This window comes from Nelumbo nucifera, chromosome 1 (assembly GCF_055504915.1).
Source record: "Nelumbo nucifera cultivar China Antique chromosome 1, China Antique-T2T, whole genome shotgun sequence".
Taxonomy (NCBI): domain Eukaryota; kingdom Viridiplantae; phylum Streptophyta; class Magnoliopsida; order Proteales; family Nelumbonaceae; genus Nelumbo; species Nelumbo nucifera.
Window position 1 is genome coordinate 188,579,494 of NC_142649.1, and position 27,230 is coordinate 188,606,723.

The window sequence follows — 27,230 nt, forward strand, 5'->3', positions numbered from 1 at the left end:
GGGCTGACTTAGTGTCGAGCTGCATGTGAGGTGTCGGGTTGCCTGTGAGGTGCCGAGCTGAATTGATGAGCTTCGTTGCTCTTTGACTTGCAAGGAACCAAATGTCAGAGGACCTGGGGTGGCTAACCCAGCGAGGTCGCTCCGATGGTTAAGTCAGTACTCTTATAGTAGACTGCGAGCTAAAAATCACAGTATGAGAGCTAGAATTTGCTTACTTGCTTATTTGCCTCCCTGCTGTCATTGGGGTTGGTGCCTTTATATAGGCCTTGCTCACGTACCGCTCCCGAGATCTCCGGGAGGTCGTGTCTAACTGGTCCAAGATCCTTGGAGGTAAATGCCATGCACGTTGACCATCTTCCGGAATGAGGACCAACCTCCAAGGATCGTGGGGTATGCATGCAGAATTTGTCGGCGAGCACGTCTCGTAGGTCACCAGGTCGGCACCTGGGCCAGGCCGCCAGGTTGGACACCATCAACTTGGCAAGTTGTTGCCTGAGTGGTTCCGAGTGTCACTTAGTTGTTCTGAGGTGCCATGTGTCACAATGTCATTGAAGGGCCAAATCCGCCCTCATCATTTGCCCCCCACTCCCAAGCTGAAAGTAACTCGGCGAAGGGAGTAGATTTCTCCTTTTGGCCCGGAATGAATAATTCGATGAGCTCGTAAGCATCGATTCAATTCCTTAGGCTCTAGGAGCGACTCGCAGTCCACTCCTTGATTTTGCCCATGTCGAAGAGGCGACTGGATCTTATGTGGTGAGGAGGTCTTCGCTAGTTTGGTATTTTGGCCCTTAGGCTCTGGGAGCAAATCGTAGTCCACTCTCTTTGATCTTGCCCATGCCGAAGAGGCGACTAGGTCTTATGTGGTATTTTAGCCCTTGGGCTTTGGGAGCAACTCGTAGTCCACTCTCCTTGATTTTGCCCATGTCGAAGAGGCGACTGGGTCTTATGTGGTATTGAGGTCTTCGCCAACTCGGTACTTTAGTGCTATGGCTGCACTGCATCAGCCTCGTGACGCCGGTCACCCACTCCTACAATAAGCTATTAGGAGCTCGACCTACAGGGGCAGCACTATTGACTTTAGGTCGTTAGGTCGCACGGGAGCCTTGAAAGGCTCGACCAGCGAGGGCGTCCATGCAGTCTGTTGGCCGCCAACTCCCACAGAAGCCACGAAGAGCTCATCTTTGTAGAGGGGACCTCGCGAAGAGGACTGATGAGGCTTTATCCGATTCGAAATAAAGTTAGTAGAGCTGCTTGGTCTATTAGCTATCAACTTTCTGCATAGTCTTTGATTTCATAAAAGATGGAACTATAAAGCGAGAGCTTTAGTTTCTAAAAAGTGAGGACTTAGTTTTCTGGAAGAAGAGGATTTAGCCTTTTAGAGGATGAGAAAGCTTTTTGTAGCGTTTCCCCCAGACAACGCCAATTGATGCATCGATTTTTATTGATGTATCGATTTTTTGGCTAAGTACCTCGTCATTTGGTCTACTTCCAAGTGGCCGATGACTCAGGCCGAAGTGGAGAACTTTGGCTGCCGAGCTGAGTCAAGCTGGGCAGGCTAGGTGGCGAGCTGCCTGTGAGGTGCTGGGCCGACCTAGTGCCGAGCTGAATTGATGAGCTTCGTTGCTCTTTATAGACTTGCAAGGAACCAAATGTCAGAGGACCCGGGGTGGCTAACCCAACGAGATCGCTCTGATGCTTAAGTCAATACTCTCATAGTAGACTGTAAGCTAAAAATCACAGTATGAGAGCTAGAATTTGCTTACTTGCTTACTTGCCTCCCTGCTGTCATTGGGGTTGGTGCCTTTATATAAGCCTTGCTCACGTACTACCGTCGAGATCTCCAGGAGGTCGTGTCTAACTGGTCCAAGATCCTCGGAGGTAAATGCCATGCACGTTGACCATCTTCCGGAACGAGGGCCAACCTCCAAGGATCGTGGGGTATGCATGCCGAATTTGTCGACGAGCACATCTCGCAGGCCGCCAGGCCGCACCTGGGCCAGACCGCCAGGATCAACTTGGCAAGTTGTTGCCTGAGTGGTTCTGGGTGTCACCTAGTTGTTTTGAGGTGCCATGTGTCACAATGTCATTGGAGGGCCAAATCCGCCCTCATCCGGTGTGTGGCATGGCCTGGCCCATGGACTAGCCTGACCAATGGCACAACACGAGCCCATGCGGGCTCGAGCCGTGGGTCGTGCTAAACCAACCCCCCCAAATTATCCTAGAGGAAAGAGGCACAACCCGGGATGCCTTGTGAGCCAGCACAACACGACTCGCACTTTATGTGGGCCACATGCAGGTTGTGTCATGCCAACCCAGCAGGACCCAATTTACACCTTTACTTGAACCCATCCAATACTGGGGACGGGGCAGGGAAATTCAAGGATTCTCTATCCTTGATGAGGAGTTGGGTGTCTTGCCTCTGAACTCGCCTGACATTGAGGTGTGGTTACCTTGCCCTAAACCCACGCGACACTAGGGGGTTGGGGTGGGGATGGGGTAGAGTGTCTTGATTATGGGGCAGGGAAAGGGATGGGGTGCCCTGCCCTAAACTCACCCCGTTGTCATTCCTAATAATTGTTAATTATTAGTGAAATTTATAAAAATATTAGCTTTTATAATTATTTTGATTAATTTAAAATTAATCAAAATTTCATTTAAAAATAATAAAAAGTAAAAACTATTAAAATCACCACAAATTATTAATAAAACTAAATTTATTAAAAAATATTTGTTCATATTCAATTAATAATAATTATTTTTTATGAATCAACATTAAATGAAAAATAAAATTATTAAATTTTTCCGACTTTCTCATGCATCGTATGGGTCCCTATTATTGTGGATTAAAAGAAAAAAATTTGAAAAATTGAGAAAATCGGAAAGGGGTGGGGGAGAAAGGAGAGCCATGCTGACATGGACCATCCAATTTTAATATATATATATATATATATAAATTTTATATAATAATACATAAAATATTTTATAATACATTTTTTGCTATTAATAATATTATATAATATACATTATATTTTATTATAAAATACTTTTAGACCAGTCTCAGGCTCAGTTTCGAATCAGGCTTATTTGGGAAAGCCAGAGCTCGGCTCGTAAAATAGTCCGGCCCGGTGTTTTGGAGCCCAAACCTGATCCAGCGGGCTTAAAAAAAAAAGTTATCCAAGCCCGATATACGGATATAGAACAGACCGGGCCAGGCCAGCTTGTTGGACTACCTGGTCCATCAAGAGGTCTACGCATATTCAGTGCTTAAAGCAGGAAAAAAAGTGCAGAGATCGAGCACCTCGGTCCTCAGTTGGTTTCTTTGCGAGTTTGCATGCGCCGTGCGGGTAGGGTTCCTTTCTTGTTCTTCCACAATGCAACTGGGAAAATTTATAAGCAATAGTCAAGCAAGTTAAATACGGTAGGGTTCCTTTCGTGTGCGTGTACCGATTGATGGAAGTTGCAGAGATTTTTGAGTCCTACTAGAGGTCTTCTTATTCGTCTGCTCGTCTACAACAACGATGTCTACCTTGGAAATCGAAGCTCGAGAGTACGTTTTCTGCTTAAAATCTTCATTTACTTTTTAAATATGCTCAATGTGGGAGTTAAAGAAATTTTGGTTTTATGTTTGGTTCACCAACTGGCTTTCTCTGCAAGACTTTTAGTCGGTTTGGGAGTTAATGGCGGTAAATTCAAAACACGTTCAGGAAAAATATAACCAGAAGGGATAGGGCACACTCTATGCTACATAAATTTTGTGGCGGACAGAGTAAATAAGCGCATTCGTTTGTCATGTCATTCTTCCCTGCCCCCTTTTTCTCCTCCCTTATGAGTCCACCTCGTAGCAAGCATGCAAAATACCTTTTTTTTTCCTCTTCTAGTTTAAAAGAAAACAGCTTACGCCTGTAAATTAATCAAGACCTAATTTGTTGATTTGAATTGTTAAACTTTGATGGTAAAAGGTTAGTAGTTCATCTGTAATTCCTTGTTACTATTGAGAAAGTGCCTATAATAGCGAAATTGACGTATCATGCTTTTTGGTTAGGGCACATAGAGATAAAAGGGATTCAATAGCAGAACAACTGTCAATTGTTGTTTTTCATTGAAACACAGTGCTATAATTGCTCATTACTGTTAACTATTATTAATTTTGTTATCCAGCTATTCATATGAACACAGCGTTTTAGAAACTTTTGCTATGAATGACTGATGTGGGAATTTAGAAATGAACGTCCTTTCTTTTACTGATTTTGCAGTTTATGTTATGATTCTTTAGCATAGTCTTAATTTGTCAACCACTTTCTCTTAGCAATCTTAGTTTTATAGTTCATTAAATGCTATTGACTACTGTACATTTACATTTTCTGGTTTTTTGACAAATTGCTTATTTATTTTCACCCATTGAAGTTTTACATGGTTCAGTGATTTACATCATTTCCTTTGTGAGCTGTTTCGAAGCATATTTAAGGTGGAAAGAAGAGCTGGTCTAATGGAAATCATTTCTTGCAGTGTCATTAAGATTGTGCTTCAGTTTTGCAAAGAAAACTCCTTGCACCAAACATTTCAAACATTACAGAGTGAGTGCCAGGTCTCTTTGAATACAGTAGACAGCCTTGAAACATTTGTTGCTGACATCAATAGTGGAAGGTGGGATGCAATCTTGCCTCAAGTGGCACAGCTTAAGCTTCCTAGGAAGAAGCTGGAGGACTTGTATGAACAGGTATCTAAAACAAGACTTTCTGAATTAAAGATATCTGGATTGATCAAAAGTAAACATCTTGGTTATTGCCTGTTAATTTATGCTTCCATCATTGTATGGATACTGATGGCCTGGTGACTTGTTTTAATGCTTCTGAACTGAAAAAAATGTTTTGATGCTTCTAAGCTTGCTAAGTACTTATCATGTGAATTTTTAATATAGTCTTGATTCTTTGGAGATGCGCAAGGGCTGCAGTGTTGTGGCGTATTTGGGAAGAAAGAAATTTATGGATGTTTAGAGATAAGTTCAGGAAGTCATAGACACCATCACCATTAAAGTTGTACAGTGGGTTAAAACATTGAATATCTTTGCCTCCTTTTCCATTGATGATATATGTCGAAATTGGAAATCAGTGCTTGTTTTTTTCCACAGCAAAGAAGCCTTTACTTGCTGTTTGGATACCTCCTCCAGTGCCTTTTGTCAAGCTCAATTTTGATGGCTGCAGCCTTGGTAACCCATGGAGATCATGAATTGGAGGTGTGATCAGAAACAATTAAGGCATCATAATTGCAGTCTTCTTGGGCACAATAGGGGTTGGGTGAATATCAACAAGAGCAGAACCGTCATCAGCTTTGGAGGGACTTAGAAGAGTAAAGTTGCTGAACAACACAAGCATTATCTTTGAGAGTTGGGGGGGTGGATGGGATGTATATGAGAGGATGTGCAAGAAAAGCACAAAACAAAAGCCAAAAGCCACCCAGAATTACATAGGCATTGGCTTTGCACTATACAAAAAAACTCTCTCCACCCCTAATTTAGCCAAAAAATCAGCCTTGGAGTTCATCTCCCTTGGTATCCATATAAAAAAGCAAGAAAAGGAGGAGGATAAGTCTTAGATCTCATTAAGAAGATGGGCCAATCTTGGGCCCTTTTCTTTACGTACTGCCCAGCCAATAGCAATACTAGAGTCCCCTTCAACAACAAGAGACCTGACTTGGATCGATTTGACTATTCTCAAGCCAGTTAGAAGTGCCCTATCTTCAGCCTCAGATGCATCAGCAGAGGCAGCAAGCATACTAAGTGCCCAAATAATAGGACCAGCCCTGTTGAAATAAAGCTCCCTATACCAGCTGAGATTGGATGACCTGAGACTTATATATGTTGCATTTACTTATATGTACTTTAGACAAAGTAAAAAATAGATAGAGAAAATAGGTTGATATATTAGACATTTTCTAGATGATTGAGCAGGTAGAAACTATTATGCCATAAATTTGCTTTTTTTTTTGGGTGATGTCCATGCTCATGCTGAGAAGAGACAACAAAATAAGATATTTGTTTTCTAGATGATTGATCATGCAGTATTTATGATTGTGTGTGTGTGTGTGAGCAGACTTTATGGATGTAATATCAGTTATTTTGTTTTAATAAAAAATTCAACATGATCCAAATCATTTTTTTTGACAGTTGAAATGATTTATTAATTCATTAATCAAATGATAGGACTGAATCAAATGATAATTGAAATGATTTGATATGATCCAAATCAATTATGGATGGCTTGACTTCAAATAACAGAACCAAAGTTGCACGGGGTAAAGATCTACCCATTTTTTACTAATAATGGTCCAAGAATATGGTTAAAGGTATGATGAGGGATAAATAAAGCCTTAAAAAAGCCTGAGGATACCAACATAGGATATCACAACACCCACCCCTAAGGAATTCCCTTACCCCTGTAAATAAAACCACCAGATGCTTTTAAAAGAAAGTATGCTAATGTGTTCATCAAACACAACTTAAAATAGAGTATTCAATGTGACAAAATCCTATCTATTTAAGTGCTTAACTACAATGGATAATCTCCTTTAGGAATCCCACAAGTGCTTTGTGAAGATTACTGTTGATTGAAAGGGCTAAAGTTTTGACTCCAATCACCATGGTTAATTTGACTAGGAAAAATGTGTAGAGTTCTTGCACTATTGTCCCTTCAAAAAGCTCCCAAACCCAAAATTGAAGCAAAGAATTCTGCACCATATTCCAATTCCAATTCAAAAATGCTTAACTATTTGATCTTCTTCTTGGAGTTCTATTTTCATTGAAGATAATGTTATTTATTTATCCTTATATCGTCCATATTAGTGGTTCCAAACATATTCCAATTATAGATTATTCTTCTTTTGCCAAGGTGAGAGCCTTGCAGATGGCCAGTGAGCTCCATGATCTCCCATGGAGCCATGGAGGTATCTCCAAGGAACTGAAAGAACTTAACATTTATTTTTACAGGGAATTGTGAGTATAAAACTTGGACCCATCTTTCTCCCCCAAACAGCATGAAGGCAGTTTGATTGCACCTAAGTAGTTATGATCACTTTCAAGCTGAAATCTTCATAGTTCATCCTTGAGTCTTTCTTGTCTGTCAATTATTTTTCTTATTGATTAAGGAAAAACCCAATGGTTTCACAAAATTAGCTGACCGAGTTTGGTCCAATATTTCTGATCTTAGAATGAATTGTTTGCCCAGGAAGGTGTACTCCCTATTGAACACATACTTATACATGGGAAGCTATATATCTAATATCTTAAATATTTTCCATCTCTTAATGGAGAGAGATTCTAATTGTTATAGATTCCATTTTGACTGTTTTTGGGCATTAAGATCCTAATTGTTTAATGTGGCATGTTTTTTGATACATTGTTTAACCAATATTTCAAAATTTCAGATTGTTTTGGAAATGATTGAGCTTAGAGAGTTGGATACAGCACGTGCTATATTAAGGCAAACTCAAGCCATGGGTGTCATGAAACAGGAGCAGCCTGAAAGATATTTGCGGCTTGAGCATCTCCTAGTCCGTACTTACTTTGACCCACATGAGGTTAGCTTCCTTGTTTCAAGAAAAAGTCCCTTAACTTGCTCTTATTTATTTATTTATTTTTTTTGAGAAAAGGTCAAGTATTTTATTAATAGACAAAAGATCCCTGTACAACAAGAGGCTGTACATAGGGAATGTACAAAAACTGCCACAAGTATCGCTATACCCCCAACCCCTGTTTCTTTACAAAAAGATTGTCATGTACAAAAACCAATGCTTCTGCTTTTAAATATCCTGGCATTTTTTGCTTGCCATATGCACCAAAAAACCACTGCTAGAACCATACTCCAGGTCAGCTTCCCCCTTTTGCTTAGACCTCCTAACCTCCACTCCTTTACAAAATCCAGCACCAATTCTGGACAGCATCTCCTCACCTCAGACAGACCCCAAATTTTGGCTCAAATCTCATAAGAGAACCTGTAACGTAACAAGAGATGGTTCACTGACTTGATGTGATCTGCACATAGCACACAAGATGCAGAGTCCAGCAACATTCCTTTCTTCAACAGGTTATCCCTTGTAAGAATTTTATTCAAGTAGGCAGTCCAAACAAGGAAGGCTACCTTTGAGGGGACATTATTGCTCCAGTATTTCATTTTGCAGTTCCATGCTTATCTCATTGATTGTTTATTAGAGTGTCTTCCAATAGAATACTAGATCTCCATTGTCATTTATGAAATATGAGGGAAATAAGTTTCTGTTGATCATAAAAAAGAGTATAAGAAATTTCTTTGTATTTTCTTGTCTGCACTTCTGTGGGACATTGGGCCTGTTGACCAGTCTCTGCAGGTTTAACTGCAAATAAAATAGTTGGAAGAAAATTAAGGATTTTCTGGTTTTTTTTCCTGGGATTGGATTCAGGGTTTCTCTTGCAAGCGTGTCACATCAGCAGAGCTGTTTAATAGTGTGCCGGTAATTTTCTGACTTGTTTTTTAGTCAGCTCTTAGTATCTGCATATTTAAAGCAGACATTCATCGGAAAAAAAATGAGTGTTTGCTTTAAATATGCAGATACTAAGAGCTGACTAAAAGTCAAATCAGAAACTCATCGGAAATGGTCACATTGTTTTTGGATGACATTGTTTTAATTGATGAAACTAATGAAGGATTAAATGCAAAATTAAGCTTATGGACAAGTGCCTTAAAAAGAAGAGGTTTTAAAATAAGTAGGACTAAAACAGAGTATATGACATGTAAATTTAGTAATCATAGGAGTCTCAATCAAGACACACTTAGGATTGGGGACCAAGAGATAACTCAATGCGACCCGACCATTTCCAGTACCTTGGTTCAATAATTTATAACAAGGGAGAGATTGAGGAGGATGTCACACAAAAAATTAGAGCAGGATGGGCAAAATGGAGGGGTGCATCTGGACTTTTATGTGATAGGCGAATACCACTTAGATTAAGAGGAAAATTCTATAAAACACTTGTAAGGCCAGGTATGTTGTATGGAGTGGAGTGTTGGGCAGTCAATAAACATGTTCAGAAAATGAATGTGGCAGAAATGCAAATGCCAAGATGGACGAGTGGAACTTATAAGTAAGTTATCCATAGGAACTTAGGAGTAGGTCCAATAGGTGATAAAATGAGAGTAGACTAAGATGGTTTGGGCATGTGCATAGAAGACCATCAACTGTGCCAGTTAGAAAAAGTGATTTGTTACATATTGAAGAGGATAGAAGAGCTCTGGGTAGACCAAAAAGGACATGGGTAGAGAATAGTAAGAAATGATTCAAGCACTAACAATTTAACAGTGGACATGGCTTTAAATAGAACAGATTGGTGAAAGAGGATTCATGTAGCCAACCCCATATAGTTGGGATAAGGCATGGATGATGATGACTCATTGAAAAAAAACTATTGTTTGATTTTGTTTCTTCCTCTCCTTTAGCAGTGGGGATAGAGTTAATCTATATGCTTAGTTGTGGTAGATTACCCTTACGCAATCCACAAACTGTGATTCCTTGTATTGCTTGGTGGTTAAGTCTGACAAATTGACAGTTGGTAAAATGTATTCATACAACTTAGTTGAGAAGTTCTGTCTGACATCGTCTTCAGATCATGCTTTCTGCAATCCAGAAGTTGAAATTCCAGAAAAGTGGATTTGTTTCTATCATGGCTAAGCCATGTTGCCATACTGTGATACCTTTTGCGTTGTGTATTTTCATTCAGATTACTGAAACCCCTGTCCATTCTTCCTATTTGTGGCTCCTTGTCCAAGTTGGTTGCATTTTTTTGATAAGCAACAAAATTCATTTATTAAAGATAAATAAGATTGCAAAGTTACTGGATAGGTATCCAGGCACCCATATTTTCCGTAACAGAATTACAATTCAGCACAAAACAATTGGTAGCCATATAATCTGACATTCTGTTTGCTGATCTCCTAACCCAGTTGAAGGAAGCTCCCACTTCCTTGGCTAAAGACTGAATTTCCCTTATGGTCTACCTAAGCCCATGCTCCTGGGATACTGCTGCTCATTTGCTCAACCAAGAAATGACAACTTAGCATTTCTGTCTACCTCCAAAAGTTTGATTCCAAGAATCCAAGTTTCTTACCTATCCTAATCCTTGCAGAAGTGCCAATACTTCCACTTTAATAGAATCATTAGTTCCAATGGGGCCTGAAAACAAAGCTTTAATAGTACTCATTGAATCTCTAATTACACCTCCAATACATGCCGGTTCTGGGTTGCCTAGAGAGCTGCTATCAAAGTTTAACTTGTCCTTTGCCTTTGAAGATAGAGATACTTCTCCCCAAGCTCTCAAGATCTCATCCACATGGACTTCTTTGAATGCTTCCAATATTTTTACCCAGCATGTCCAGGTTGGTTGCATTGGCTTCTATAGTTTCTGTAGAGATTTCCAGTGCCCAGCAAGAGCAGTGTTAACCTTAGAACTGTAATTGTGAATGTCATTGAACTAATTGTCATTAATCTAAGGGCACACATATGGATTCTTTTGAAATTGATACATTATGTAACAGGCTTATCAAGATTCAACGAAGGAGAAGCGTCGTGCCCAAATTGCTCAAGGTTTGCTTATCTTGCTTGCTATGATGCTATTTATTTATTTGTTTGGTTATTTTCATCTATTTCTGATAATTGTTAACAACTATGAAACATTTGAAACCTTTATGTGCAACAAAAGTTTTATTTTGTTGCAAAAATTTAGATCTAATGGAGAAACACTCTTTAGCATACCTCCAAAGCTATTTCCACTCCATACATAAAAAAAAGCTATTTCCACTCCAGAGTTTACTGCCATCTACTTTGTTACTGTAATTTTCAACTTTCAAGAGCTCTGCCTCAAATTTTAATTCCAGATTTTCAGAACATGAAGGTTGAATTAGGTATAACTATATACATTTAAGCGGTACATGTATTTAACTATGTATATATTCGTGTGAATATTTCAATATTTTTTTAATGCAAACCTGTAGAGCTTTTACTGGATAGTTGATAACATTCTGATCTGTTACCTATATTTACCATGTTTTGTCAAGAATGATTATTCTCTTGCATTTTCAGCTCTTGCTGCTGAAGTTACTGTGGTGCCACCATCGCGATTAATGGCTTTGATTGGTCAGGCTCTAAAGTGGCAGCAGCATCAAGGTTACTGTTCTTCGGATCTGTCTGGATCAGGACATTTGTGATGGCCAGATGGGCATATGTACATAAGTTTGTCCATATTACATAGACACAGTTCTGTATGTTGACAAATCATCTTATTTATGAACTTTTCAGGTTTACTGCCCCCAGGAACACAGTTTGACTTGTTTCGAGGAACAGCTGCAATGAAACAGGATGAAGATGATATGTACCCAACAACTCTTGCACACACTATAAAGGCATGGTGTAGATGGATACACTAGAAAACGTGTTTCTTCTCATTTTCCATTGCTTAATGTTACAAAATTGTTTATTTGCTTGCTCTCTAATTGCTATGCATATGATAATATGTTATTTCAAAAGTGAGAAGATGGTTCATGCTTCTGTGTTACATTGTTTCTGTTGTTGCTAGCTGCTTGAATATCTTGTAGCCTATATATATTAATCAATATCAAAGGATATACTTTTCCTTGTTTGATTATGTGATGGTGTTGAGATGATATTATTAGGAGAGGTGCTTACTTGATTTTATGCATTGAATTGTTATATGAAGCCAAACATGTTTGAGAATTTTTATTGCATAAAATTATTTGTACATTTAATGGAAATATATTAAATTGTAATGTTTCAGGGCTCAACTAGTAAGCATTATGTTTCATTAGATATTATGTGTTGGTTATTGCATGGTGGTATTTGGAAAATACTCTAAGTTCTTGTACAGGGCAAAATAGTGAATGGGATAACTGAAGAGTCAGGCCCTATCTTATGGACAAAGATTCTCTGAAAAGGAATCTTTGTGTGAGGTCATCATTAGAAACCATAACTGTTTGAGTGGAAAATACTCTGTTGGACTGTTTGGAAGGAAAGAAACCAAAGAATTTTCTCTGAAAAAGAAAGAAGGAGGTTATCATAGAAACTATAACTGTTAGGGTGGTTCAGTGAGTCAAGACTACGAAGCTCTTTGAGGGGTTTACAGCAGGAGATATTTTTAGGAATTGGAAAGGTGTGGCCCTTTCAACTCCTCTTAAAGCTGTCCCTAATCCAGTTTGGTCCCCTCCGGCTGGTGGGTTCACCAAATTGAATTTTGATGGTAGCAGTGATGGAGATCCAGGGCCATCAGGTATTGGAGGAGTTTTCAGGGATGAGGGAGGAAGAATTATTGCCTTGTTTTCAGGCCCCATTGGAATTGGGGATTCCTTAAGAGCTGAAATCTTGGCAGTTTTGGAAGGGGTAAAGAGAGCAAGGGATTTGAATATAAAAAATCTGATGGTGGAGGGTGATTTGATGTTGGTTATTGGCTGGTTGAAGAAGGAAGGGATGGGATTCTGGAAATTTTTAAATGAAAAAAAGAAATTTAAACAGCTGACCCAGGACATGGAAATTAAGTTTCAATGGACTAAGAGAAGTGCAAACTCCTTTGCTGACTCACTTGCCAAAACCAGGGGTGGGAAGAGATAGTCTTTTTCGGGCAATGTTGTAACATGAATATCATTCTCAGGGAGGGTTAAGAGATTTTACCCCTCCCTCCTATCTTTTGTACTTTATGCTTTCATTTTATCATTAATAAAATTCTGTTAATTATCCAAAAGAAAAATCTTATGAACAAAGATGCTTCTCACTATAGGTTCTTTAGAAAACCTTTTCCCCAAATAAATATCTCATAAGGTTTCCATTATAGAGATTTTCATATTTTGGGGCTCACATGTTATAGGTGAATACACCTTGGAGATCTGAAGAGGAGAAAAATAAATGTTATATACTTATAGATGAATATCTTACAGCTGTACACATGTTAAATTTGGAAGTAGAAAAAAGTGGGTAGAAACTTGATTATAACTCTAAAAAATGTGCTTTTCACATGCAAAGGTACAAGAAACCTCTTCCAAGAGATGAGTAATCCTGCACTTGAATGCATGTAAATGCTCTCGTCCTTTAATTTCGTTTGTGGATGGAGAAGAACTATAAAAAACATAGCATTACAAGTTTGTAACTTAGCAGAACAGTGTGCACTTCTAGATATCTTATCCTTTAATTCCAAGATTTATGGTGGATTCAAATCAACATATCTATACTACTTATAAAAATGTGAATGAGGAGGTATTGGCTTCTGGATTTTTTTTTATTAAAATACCCTTTTTCTTGATTTTAGTTCATCTTCATTGAAAAGGGCAAAAAATGTAATTAAAAGAATACTATTAAGTACATTCAATTACCTCTCATTAAGTCTCACATTTAAGTCATTAAATAAATCACATTCTCTCTCATTGAATCCAACATTTATTCATTTGTTTATCATCATTAAATTCCATTAATAAAGTCATACACAATAATTATTAATAGAATGGAATTTTATATTTTTAAAATAAACGTAGAAATGAAACATATTTTTCATCTAGGTGGTGGGTAAAAGTAGTTCAACCATTTGAGCCAAATGGATAATTTCATGATGTCATAAATAAATAATACAAATTTAGAAGTATAAAAAATACTTTTATTTTATCATTATTAAATTCCACTAATAAATCCATACACAATAATTATTAATAGAATGTAATTTTATATTTTAAAATAAACCTAGAAATGAAATCATATTTTTCATCTAAGTTGTGGGTAAGTACTTCAACCATTTCAGTCAAATGGATAATTTAACGATTTCATAAATAAATAATACAAATTTAAAAATATAAAAAAATACAATAAAAGTATAGAAAAAATTTTGAAAAAATTGGGCACGTTTCTATTATTATATATTTTTCATATTAAAAAACTAAGTATGTTAAAATAAACATAATTTTATTATTAATGAACATCAAATATACAACTTAAAACCAATGGAAAATTAAACCATTATCCTATCAAGGGGGTGGGTTAGTGGTTCAATATTTCAGGTCAAATAGGTTAATCCATGATGTGTATTTAAAAATACTATTTTTAAAATAGAATAGTACAAAAAAATATGAAACGATTTTGGTCACATCTATAATATTATATACTAATAATATAAACAAAAATAAGTATGATAAGCAATATTTATTTTGTCAATGATATTAATGATGTCATAAATAAATAATACAAATTTAGAAATATAAAAAATACTTTTGTTTATCATCATTAAATTTCACTAATAAATCCAAACACAATAAATATTAATAGAATAAAATTTTATAATTTTAAAATAAACCTTGAAATGAAATCATATTTTCCATCTAGGTCATGGGTAAGTACTTCAACCATTTGGGCAAATGGATGATTTCATGATGTCATAAATAAATAATACAAATTTAGAAATATAAAAAATATAGAAAACAAGAAATTTTGAAAAAAATTGGACACATTTCTATTATTATATATTTGTCAATTAAAAAATAAGTATGATAAAATAGACATAATTTTATTAATGATGGACATCAAATATACAACTTAAAACCAATGGGAAATTAAACCATCTTCCCATTTAGGGGGTGGGTTAGTGGTTCAACCTTCAGGTCAAATAGCTTAACCCATGATATATAATTAAAAATAATTTTTTTAAAATAGAATGGTACAAAAACTATAAAACAATTTTGTACACATCTATAATATTATATACTAATAATATAAACAAAAATAAGTATGGTAAATAATAATTATTTTATCAATGATATAAATGAAATGCCAAATTTAAAACCAATTTGAAAATGAAACCATTTATGTATCTAGATGGTAGGTAAGTCAATGATCTAAGATTCTGGGTTAAATGGGTCAATTTATGATGCCATAACTAAGTAACGAATATTAAGTAAATAAATAAATACATACATTCATATATATATATATAATCTCAAAGAAAAATATAAGCTTTGTATAAAGCATTTTGATACAATTCTATTGTTATATATTCACCATATTAAACAAAATAAATGTGAAAATAAGAATTACTTTTATCGTTGACGAAAATGGAATACATGATTTAAAATTAACCGAAAAAGCAAATTATTTTTCCATCCAAGTGGTCTGGGTTAAACTATCCATGTCAAATGGATGAACACATGATGTTATTATTAAATAATAAAATACATAAAATTCTAGAAAATGTAAAGATTCATCGATAATTTTGGGTACATTCTATAATATTATATATTCATTATATAAAATGTGTGATTAATGAGAATTATTTTCGTCAATGATAGAAATGGGATAAAAATTAGGATAAAAAATAAAGAGCATTAATGTCTAATACAAGACCCTACTAATCATGTCAAATGGTTCAATAATTTAATTAGCTAAGTTATCGTAGGCAAGTGGTTTGGTAGGGATGGAAACATATTAGATCAGATTTGAATCAGGGTATATTCAAATCTGATCTGATACAAAGATTTGACTGGATCTCATAAATATTTATTCGAATCCGAATCTGGTCAAGATGTGGGATATACGAATTTGATATGATCTGATTTATTTTTTTTAAATAATAAATTATTATAAGAAAATGAAAATATAACAGCTGAAGTAAAAACAAAAAATAAAAGTATTTTTCAACTATTTCCATCATATAAAAACTTTACAAATATGCAATATAAATAACATATTTATAAATAAATAATAAATAGCATATATATTGTATAAATATTATATATAAATAATTGATTTGACCACGATATTAAAAACCAATGTTCAAACAATATATTGGAATCTCATTTCCTCTCGGTAAATAAGTAGTTTTTATTATCTCATAAATTAAATAATAAAAAATAAAATATAGATTTTTTATAAATTTTATAAAAAATTTAAACATACATTAATATTACATATTCTTCATATTAAACAAAAAATGTTTGAAAAAATAAGAATTATTGTTAGTAAAGATAGAAATGGCTAAAATACAAAGAAAAAAAATGAATTAATGTCTTAATCATAGTCCAATTTCTTGGTTAAATAGGTCCATTTTCCTGGTTAAATAGGTTAACGGTTCAACCAGTAAGGTCATTTGATTGCTGATTATTATCATCATCATCATTTGATAAGTAAATGCGAAAATAAGAATTACTTTTATTGATGATGAAAATGTAATACATTATTCAAAATCAACTGAAAAAAAATGGTTTTTCCATCCAAGTGGTGGGTTAGTGGTTCAACTGTTCATGTCAAATGGATCAACACATGATGTTATTATGAAATAATACACCACATAAAATTATAGAAAATGTAGAAATTTGTAGATGATTTAAGCTACATTATATAATTTTATATATTCTTCATATAAAAAAAGTGTGATTAATGAGAATTTCTTTTCATTAATGATAGAAATGGGATAAAAATTAGGATAAAAAATAAAGGGCATTAATGTCTAACACATGACCCCACTAACCATGTCACATGGTTCAATGATTTAATTAGTTAGGTCATTGTAGGCATGTGGTTTGGTAGGGATGCAAATAGATCAAATTGGATTTGAATCAGGGTATATTCGAATTTGATTCGATCCAAAGATCTGATCAGATCTCATAAAATTTGAATCTGATCAAAATGTCGGATATCCGAATCTGATACGATCTGATTTAATTTAAAAAAAATATTAAAAGAAAAAGAAAATATAATAGTTAAAATAAAGAAAAACAAAAAATATAAGTATTTTTTCAACTATTTTCATCATATATGAAGTTTACAAAAGTGCAATATAAACAACATATTTATAAATAAATAATAAATAACATATATATTATATAAATGATATATATATATATAGATATATTTATATAATATAATTAATTTGACCACAATATTAAAAACCAATATTCAAACAATATATTGGAATTGCATTTTCCCTTGGTAAATGAGTAGTTTTTATTATCTCATAAATTAAATAATAAAAAAATAAAGTATAGAATTTTTTATAATTTTTATAGAAGAATTTGAACATGCATTAATATTATATATTCTTCATATTGAACAAAAATATGCTTAAAAAATAATAACTATTGTTAGTAAAGATAGAAATGGCTAAAATATGAAGAAAAAAAATGAACTAATGTCTTAATCATAGTCCATTTTCCTGGTTAAATAGGTTAATGATTCAACCAATAAGTTCATTTGATTGTTGACTATTATCATCATCATCATTTGATATTGCCACGTGCAACGTGCGTGCATTTTTACTCGGTCATGAAAAAGTGCGTAAACTCCATTTAAAACATAAAAAATCAACATATTCACAAAAAAACGGGAAGAAAAGAAATCTTAGAAAATAGAGGGTCTGAACCTCCATTTTTCTCCTAGGAAAAGAAGAAAAGAAATGAAAGAAGAAGATAAATATGAATTGATTGGACAAAAAATTGAGTTCTTAATTATCAAAAAAAAAAAGAGTTCTTCCATGCTTATTAGTTTAGGTTTGAAAGTCTTTGAGGGTTCAAGACAGTATACATCTTGATTGAACCCTAACAAATAAAAAGTAATAAAAAGAAACTAGTATTTTTAATTCAAACTAAACAATTTAATTTGATAATTGTTGTTTATCAAAAAGAAACTAGTATAAATCCTTGGATCTATAGACATACAATTTGGGACATCAAGAGCTTTGCAAGGGAGTTGAATGTTACCTTTAAATGGGTGAGAAGAACAACAAATGGGATGGCGGATATTCTAGCTAAACAAGGGGTTGTCAGGCATCAAATATTTTGGGAAAAACTGTAAAGTTGTAATTGGTGGGAAGAACCTTCCCACCCTATTGTAATCTTCTTAATTGGCTCCAATAAAATATTCTCTTATTGATCAAAAAATAGTTTGATAACTGGGATTCCACTAGCAGTAATATACATCTTGTCGAAGCCACTGTTGATCTTCTTGGGTGAATCACCGGAGATCGCATCGGCGGCAGCGGTGTTCGTCTACAGCCTCAGAGAGCATAATGGCCCCAATGCATGTACAACAACCCAATTCAGCATTTCTTTTATGCCGGATTCATAGTCCATGTCAATTGGCTGCAAAGGGTTTTGCCGGTGTCCACGCCAATTTCACTGGAGTCAATCCATTTTTAGCTGGGAAAAATTTTCAAGAGGAAGTTGTCTTCTACAAGCAAAAGGGTTACATGGTGGTCTATTGAGAAATCCACATCAATTCAACCTGATAAGTTTCCAGTTACCATCCGCTTTAGGGCCTTTCAATTTGACCAAGGATATCTACAGGTATAAAGGAGAGATGGAGAACAGGTTTGTAGAAGTTGCAAAATGGAGGAAAGAGATAAAGATTGAAGCAAAAGTTTTCATTCTGGAAGAGATAAGGATCAGAGGGCAGCAGAGTTTGAAGATTAGGGAGGCAAAGAGAGCTACAATATTACTGGAAGGTCTTGAAGTGATCGAATGGATGCAGAAGTTTGTTTCAGAAGCAAGCTATAAAGGTAAACATATGAACTTTACTAAGTTCAACCTTGATGGAAGAAAGAGGTATGAGTTGGAATGCAAAAAGAATGCAGAAGGTTGCTACATAACTTTGCAGGAATTCTTTGGAGGAAGAAAGAAGCAGGTGGTCTGTTTCCCAGAGAGTAGAAGGGGTAATGGTTGGAAGGCAGTGGCACAGCTGTACTGAGAGACTTTATTCAGCAGCAGAAAACAAAACAAGTAGAGGATGCAACAAAGTAAAAGAAAGGGGGTATGCAAAAGAAAGAGAAAGAACCTAGAGACAGAAACTGGTTTATTGCAGAAAAAGGAAAAAGAAGCTGTAAATTAGTAGCATCAGTAGAAGAGGAGAACTGGGGGAAGAAATTTGTGGTGGAAACCTCAAGTCCACCGAAGGATTGGAGAGGTATTGCACAGGCGATACTCAAAGAGTTAAACCTGCAAAAGCCGATGGTGATTACTCCTTATGCCTCTTGTAAAGCCTTATTAGATCTGGTTGAAGATAAAGTAGAGATTTCAGCTCTAGTTATTCACTCAGGGGCTGGTGCTGCCACAGTCTCGAAAGGTGTCCTCTCTCCAATACCAAAAGTTTTTTGATCGAGGACAATGTAATAGTCAGATTGCTTGGGTTACCTTTCAACCTCTGGAAGGAGGAAGTATTACAGTCAATAGCTGTAGTCTGCGAGGCAAGATTAGATGGTGTATTTGATTGTGATCTCTATTCAGTTGCAGTGATGTTAGGTGGTGTTAAACCCAATGACATTCCAAGGAAGATAGAGGTTGTTTCAGATGGTGTAGTTTACCCCATTTGGCTTGCTACCTCCATTGAAGCCTAGCTATGGAAGGAGGGAAGAAGGGAGGAAGATGAAGGGGCAGAACAGGCTTGGTTGCATGGTTTGCAAGGTAGAGTAGTCTCCACAAAAGAAGTTAAGGCAACTGAGGTTCCCAAGAAAAAAGAGAAAAAAGATGATGACTTAACACTTGGGGAAAGTCAGCATGGCAGGGTGGGTTGAGGATGGCAGGTCCTATGTTTAGTTGGTGACAGGGGAATTAATTGGAGTCAGGTTTGCTTTAGTTCAAATTTCAAAACAAGATGAACAAAGGTCGGCAAGGTTTTAGGGTTTGAGCTAGTCCTGTGAGCTGGTTCAGTTTGGCTCATTAAACCAAGGCCAGTCACATGTTGTATTAAGTAAACACATGATTGGCAAGGGGATAGAGGGGTTGGGCCCTAGCCCATCAGGACCTAATGGGCCTAGTCAAGTGAATGGGCTGGCTACCTTAATTCGGGTGGGCCCAGAAATCTAAAATCCATGCGCCCTTTTAAGTAGGCACGTGATTGGCAAGGGGATAGAGGTATTGGGCCTAGGCCCATTAGGACCTAATGGGTATAGTCAAATGAATGGGCCGACTAACTTAAATCGGGTGGACCCAAAACTTAAAATGCCACATGCCCTTTTAAGTAGGCACGAGACCAAAGGAGATGGGGAGATGATGGACCAAAAATCTGGTCTATCATCGTCTCCCTTGAGCAATTCGCAACCAACGCCTACAGGAAGTAGGGTTTGCCGCAGTGGTGGGTCAAACCTAAACTGGGCATGGGTCCCAATCTTGAAGAAAAAGGGCTTCTCTTCGGAACGGTGCGATCTGAGGTTCAAGAAGCATCATTCGACGATAGTGGAGACAAGGTTCTCCCTCTTTCCGGTGACAAAAAATCAGAACACCATAGATGCATTTGAGGACTGTGAGACGGAGGAAGGAAGCAACTCAGATTCAGAGTTTGAAGGTGCTTCAAGTATTGGAAGCGTAGAACTGTAAAAGGCCAACCCCCTTAGTGATAATGAGAGCCTACATACCAAGCTGCTTTTTTTGGAAGACGGCGACTCGGATTTAAAAGTCTTAGTTCAGGAAAGGCTTTCTCAACCTTCCCCCTTACTTATGGAAGTGGGGTTTACCAAAGCTTTTACAAAGGAGAGGCAAAGGCTACCGACTCCTAATTTTGCTCCCAGTTCGCTAGAGCACCAAGGCGCTGATAGAAGACTAGAGGAACAGGACATACCTCGGTCACCGAACACAGTGGTTTCAATCAGGGGACAATATCTAAAGGTGGATTCTAATGCAAGGAATAAAACAATATTGGTTGAATACAACGAGGACCCATAGTCACCTCTTTTGGAAGGAGTAGATGCGATCTTGCCCCTTTGTTTTGCTTCTTAAGATCCATTGGCCTCTTCCCACAACCTGTCAGGTAATATTGTCAATTTGGTTTTTGGTATTGATGTGGGTTTTCTGCTTGGAACAGGTACTCTTGCAGCAACCATGGATGGAAAATATTTAATCGGGCACAAGGAGGTGGGTAAAGGATGGGAGGAAGTGGAAAGGAGAAGAGAATTATAGGAAGAGGAGTTAGAGAAGATCTGGGATCAGATCTGTAGGTTTTTGGAGGAGTATAAGAGAAAAGAGGAAGAGGTAGGGAAGTATGGGGTTCAAGAAGGTTTAGTAAAAACAGAGGCTCAAAGTAGCAAAAAAGCTGGGGATGAATCAATTATGGGAAAGAAGCAAGAGGAATTAGAGAAGATTTGGGGACATATTTGTGCTCTCCTTGAGGAGTATAGGCAAATAGAGGAACCTGTGGAGGAAAACCAAGGACTTTCGGAAAGGCAAAATAAAACAAGAGCTGTGTTAGACAGATCTGGAGTAATTAACAGCCGAAGGAAGAAGAAAAGATCAGAGGTGGAAAGGTTGATATCAAATATATAAGGAAATTTGGAGTTCAGAGGAAGAGGGGAGAGAAGGAAAGCCTCCAAGTAGGGGCCTGATCGTAGGAGGGGATGCCAAATCTTTTATCTCCATGAAAATCATCAGTTGGAATGTAAGGGGGCTGGGGAGTGCTAGGAAGAGAAGGCTAATTAAGGACCTCCTTAGAAGGGAAAGGCCGGATATAGTGATGCTACAGGAGACCAAACTAGCCGATTTTGATAGAAGTTGGGCAAGAAGTATCTGGAAATCTAGAGGAATAAACTGGGTTTCAGCACCTTCTTGGGGGGCTTCAGGGGGAATGGTTACTTTTTGAAGAGAGGATGTTGTGGAGGTGGTGGAGGAGCTGGTAGGAAAATTTTCAGTGTTGTTAAAATTCAGGATGGTAGAGGATGGATTTACTTGGGCACTAACTAATGTGTATGGACCAAGCAATTATTGAGGGAGGAATGATTTTTGGGAAGAACTTTATGGGATACAAGGACTTTGGGATGGTCTGTGGTGCTTGGGGGGAGATTTCAATGTAATTTGATTTACGAATGAATCAAATAATCCCCAATAGGTCATTACAACTAGCATGTAGGGATTCAATGATTTTATTAATAACTGTGAATTAAAAGAACTCCCAATGCTGTAAGCCCTCTAAACTTGGTCCAACTTTCAGGAGACACCAACTTGCTCCAAATTAGATAGATTCCTCTTCAATGAAAGCTGGGAAAATAAGTGGGCGGACTTGATAACTAGGGCTCTACCGAGAGTCACTTCTGACCACTGCCCCATTGGCCTAGGATAGGAGCCTTTTAGGCAAGGGCCCCAACTTTTTAGGTTTGAGAACATGTGGCTGACTCACCTGGACTTTGTGAAGAAGGTTGAGGAATGGTGGAGAGAAGACATAAGGGGGGTGAGGTGGAAAGGGGTAAGATTTCACAAAAAACTTAAAAGATTGCGAACACTTGTGAAGGAGTGGAATAGGGAGCATTTTGGGTGAATAGAAGAATTGAAATCCTCTCTGTTGACCCAAATAGAGGATTTGGATGTGAAGGAGTCCCAAAGAACCATAATCCCTCAGGAGAGAGATCGGAGATGGGAACTAAGAAGAGGGTTAGATGAAGTTGTTTTGAGAGAAGAAATTTCTTGGTGGCAGAAGCCTAGATGTAAATGGATTAAGGAAGCAGATGGGAACACTAAATTCTTTCATAACCTAGCCAATGGAAGGAGAAGGAAAAACCTAGTGTCCAAATTGGAAGTGGATGGAATAGTCTTTGATACCCAAGAGAGGATAGCCAATTGTTTCGTTGACCACTTCAAATCTATTTTGAGGAGACCCCCAAGTCCTAGGGTGGAGTTGGAAGGCATTACCTAGTAGAGGCTTCCAGAAGAGAGTAGTAGTTGGCTGGAAAGGAATTTCGAGGAGGAAGAAATCAGAAAATCCATTTTCTCAATGGACAGGTCAAAAGCACCAAGGCCAGATGGGTTTACAATCGCTTTCTTCCAAGACTGTTGGGATGTAGTCAAACAAGATTTAATTGAGGTCTTTAAGGAATTTGAGGATAATCCAGTGGTGAGTTGTGGAATCAATGCTACTTTTTTTAGCCTTAATTCCCAAGAAGAATGAGGCCAAGCATCCATAGGATTTTAGACCTATTAGTTTGGTGACTAGTGTTTACAAGATTGTGGCTAAGGCCTTATCTTTGAGGATAAAAAAGGTGCTTCCTTGTCTTATTAGCCAAGCGCAAGGAGCTTTTGTTCAGGGGAGACAAATCGTAGATCAGATTCTAATAGCAAATGAATGTGTGGAGGAGATGAGGAGATTGGGGCGTCAAGGTTTTGTTTGTAAACTTGATCTTGAAAAGGCCTATGACTTGGTAGATTGGGGATTCTTACTACTTGTGCTAAGGAAGTGTGGGTTCGGGGATAAATGGTGCAAAAGGATAAAGGGTTGGCTGTCCAATTGCCAATATTCCATCCTAGTCAACGGGGTGGTTACTGATTTTTTCCCAGTTAGTAGGGGTCTGAGACAAGGTGACCTTATGTCACCGTTCCTTTTCACTTTAGTCGCTAATGCATTTAGTAGACCCCTCTCAGAAGCAGATGGAGCCGGATCTCTAAGAGGGTGGAGAATAGATAGAGACAGACAGTAACCCATCTCCAAATTGCAGACGACATACTAATCTTTTGTGAAGGTTGTGATTTGATGGAGGTAAGGAATCTAAAGGATCTAAGAATTCACTTTGAGAGGGCCTCAAATTTAAAGGTAAATTTTGAGAAGAGTTGTGTTGTGGGAGTTCACTTGAACAGAGAGGAGTTGGAGTCTTTTGCAGCCTTGCTAGAATGCACTTGCTCTTAGTGGCCTCTATCCTACTTAGGACTTCCATTAGGTGCAAATCCAAAGGAAAGTAGGTTCTGGAACCCGGTGGTGGAAAAATTCGAAAAAAGATTGGCAACTTGGAAGAGAAACTATATTTCTAAAGGGGGTAGAGTTACTTTGATTAAAGTGACTTTAGCCAACTTGCCTTTATACTTCCTGTCAGTCTTTAGAATTCCCAAAAGAGAGGCAAAGAGGTTGGAAAAACTAATGAGGGATTTCTTATGGGAACCTGGTGAAGAGAAAAAAGATCATTTGATTAGGTGGGAGGTGGTGTGTCGGAGTAAGGAAGAAGAAGGCCTAGGATTAGGGAACATGGCGAACAAGAATGAGGCTCTTTTAGGTAAGTGGCTTTAGAGGTGGCCCCTGGAGAGGGAGAGGTTGTGGCATGAAGTAGTGAAAAGTATCCATGGCTGTTCCGAATCAGGTTGGGGTGCGGGAGTATCCCGAAGGGCTTTGCTCACAACACCTTGGAAGGCTATCTTTGGCATTCTCTCTAAGTTCCTCAGTTTTGTAAGGTATGATGCTTGCTCTAGAAACTCCATTCTTTTTTGGGAAGATACTTGGGTGAGCTCTCAACTCCTAAAAGATCGTTTCCCTTCTCTCTATTCCATCTCCTTCTTTAAAAAGAAACCTATTTCTTGGTTCCTTTCCCCCCCCCCCACCCCCCAGTTTGCCCTTTGGCCTTAAATTGGGATTTCGGGTTTCAAAGAGGGTTAAGGGATGAAGAATTTCTTTGTGTTTTAGAGCTGTTGTTGCTTCTAGATTCGGTGTGTTTGGACCCCCCTAACCCGGATACAAGAGTCTGGTCCCTAACCTCGGTTGGCTCATTCACTTGTGCTTCTTTCTTTAAAGCCCTTTGCTCCAATCCCTCTTCTCAGATCTTCCCCATTAAAGAGGTATGGTCAAGCCCAATTCCCCCCAAAATAGCAGTGTTCTGTTGGGAAGCCTATTATGGTAAGATCAATACTGTGTAAAACTTGCAAAAGAAGAAACCTTTTATGTGTTTGTCCCCTAATTTGTTCTCTCTGTGTAAAGTGAAGGGTGAGGACTATAACCATTTGCTGATATCATGCTCCTTTGCTACCAATATTTGGAACTGGGTTGTTTCATTATTTGGGTGCAGGTGGAATTTGCCCTCTGGAGTAAAGTTGCTGTTCACTCCGGCTGCTTTTGGGAGAATGACAAAAAGAGGGAAGCTAGTGTGGAAATGTATCAGAGCTGCTATGTTGTGGACTGTATGGGAGGAGAGAAATGCTAGAATATTTCAAGGACAGGAAAGAAGTCTTGCTGAAATCAAGGAATGCATATTGACAAGGACTATTTCATGGTTAAAATATTCACACTTGTTGGCAGATTACTCCTTTGATGACTTAAGGAGAAATTGGGCTGCAATGGTTGCTACAGTCTCCACCAAGTTCAAATCACAAGCTAAATGGATTTCCCCCACTGGATGGTGTGGTAAAATTAGTGTGGAAATGTATCAGAGCTGCTATGTTGTGGACTGTATGGGAGGAGAGAAATGCTAGAATATTTCAAGAACAGGAAAGAAGTCTTGCTGAAATCAAGGAATGCATATTGACAAGGACTATTTCATGGTTAAAATCTTCACACTTGTTGGCAGATTACTCCTTTGATGACTTGAGGAGAAATTGGGCTGCAATGGTTGCTACAGTCTCCACCAAGTTCAAATCACAAGCTAAATGGATTTCCCCCACTGGATGGTGTGGTAAAATTGAATTTTGAACCCAGGGCCATTGGGAATTGGTGGGATTCTGAGAGACAAAGACAGCAATATGTTGTCTCTATTTTCAGGACTAGTGGGTGAAGGTGATTCAATAAGGGCAGAGCTATTAACAGTAGTACAAGGTATACAGATGGCTAGTCAAATTGGAGTGACAAATTTGCTAGTAGAAGGGGATTCCAAGGTAGTAGTAGGCTGGCTAATAAGCCTAGAAATAGCTTGTTGGGGCTACAGGGATCTGTTAAAGAAAGTTAAATGGATGACAAGGAATATTACTGTCAGGTTTCAGTGGGTTAGAAGATCAGCAAACGCAATGGCTGATTCTCTGGCCAAGCAGGGGGTGTCAAGGGGAGATCTATTTTGGGCTACTTTGTAATTGTGTCTCAGGCTTGGGCAGTTTTGGTGTATATGGTTCAGTCCTAGGGGAGTAACATCTCGTGCCTCCTAGGCTGATTGTATTTTTGTTATTTGATTTAATAAAATTACTCTCATTTATCAAAAAAAAGTTAGTTAATTGTTGTTTTAGTATTATAACCTAAGAAAGTTAATAATATAAAATATCCAAGAGCATTGTATAGAAAAATATCTTGGCAATTGAGGTAACCCTCTATGAGTGCCTTATCGCCTAGGCATCACTCTACATGTTAAGCTATACCTTGGTATTACTTGATTGTCATGGTTAGGTAGTATACCCTAGAGGTAGTCTCTACTTTATACGATAGTGAGTTCTTGTGTCATTTGGTGTAGCAATGGCAGACATGCCTTTGCTAGGTTATTTGACTTTTCATTTGATTGATATAGCACATTTGTGTTTAATTGGATGGTCGCAAGAAATTGTCTCGACTATGTGAAATGAAAACCAAATCACCTAGGCATGCACTCGCTGGGTGATTTGGTTTGTCCTTTTACTAATGGCACGCTTGGGGATTTTTAGAGGCCAGAAGAAAGTGTTATGATTATGTGAACTCATTGCTCCACATGTTAGGCTACCTTCGTATTTCTTGATATTCCTACTAGGTAGTGGATCCCGGAGGTATCTCCATTTTATCATACGATAGCAGGTAGTTCATGTATCACTTGGGGTAGCAACAGCAAGCATGCACTCATTGGGTAATTTCGTCATTCATTTGATAATAGAATGTCTATGTTTTATTGGAGGGTTGCAAAAAAGTGTTGTGACCATATGAACTAATCAAAGCCAAATAACCTAGCCATGCACTCACAAGATGAGTTTGTTTTAAATTTGATTATTAGCATGTTCTTGACTTGTTAGAGGGTCACAAGAAAGTGTTGCGTCCATGAAGACTTATCAAAGTCTAATCACCCAAGAATGCACTCATTGGGTGGTTTGGTTTTCCTTTGATTGGTAGCAGGTTAGTGTTTTGTTGGAGGAGAGTCACAAGAAAGTATTGTGACAATGTGAGCACATTACAACAGATATTTGACTACTGTGGTAATTATTGATTGTCATAGTAAGGTAGTAGATCTTAGAGGTAGTCTATTTTTTCATTTTATTGTAGAGTTTCAAGAAAGTATTATGACCATGTGAACTCATCAAAACTAAATCACTTGGGCATGCACTTGCTAAGTAATTTGGTTTTTTTATTTGATTGATATCATGTTTGTGTTTTATTGGAGCGTTGCATGAAAGTGTCTTGGTTGTTTGAACTAATTGCTCAACATGGTAGGCTACCTTGATATTTCTAAATTGTCATAGTAAGGTATTAGATCCTAGAGGCATTCTCTATTTTTTCGTTTAATTAAATAGTATGCCTGTGTTTTATTAGAGGATTGCAAGTGTTGTGACCATGTG

At 37.3% G+C, this 27,230-nt stretch overlaps 1 protein-coding gene across 1 annotated transcript in view; it reads left to right on the plus strand.

The window, feature by feature from the left end:
- The first annotated feature begins 3,210 nt into the window (after positions 1 to 3,210).
- SMU1 (transducin family protein / WD-40 repeat family protein) overlaps positions 3,211 to 27,230 on the plus strand; it is a 52,005-nt gene continuing 27,985 nt past the window's right edge. Inside the window, exons 1-6 of the mRNA XM_010257234.3 lie at positions 3,211 to 3,547; positions 4,507 to 4,717; positions 7,420 to 7,572; positions 10,560 to 10,608; positions 11,104 to 11,187; positions 11,320 to 11,423. Of these exons, the coding sequence (XP_010255536.1) occupies positions 3,519 to 3,547; positions 4,507 to 4,717; positions 7,420 to 7,572; positions 10,560 to 10,608; positions 11,104 to 11,187; positions 11,320 to 11,423 (630 nt within the window). The 5' untranslated portion in view covers positions 3,211 to 3,518. The remainder of the gene's footprint in view (positions 3,548 to 4,506; positions 4,718 to 7,419; positions 7,573 to 10,559; positions 10,609 to 11,103; positions 11,188 to 11,319; positions 11,424 to 27,230) is intronic.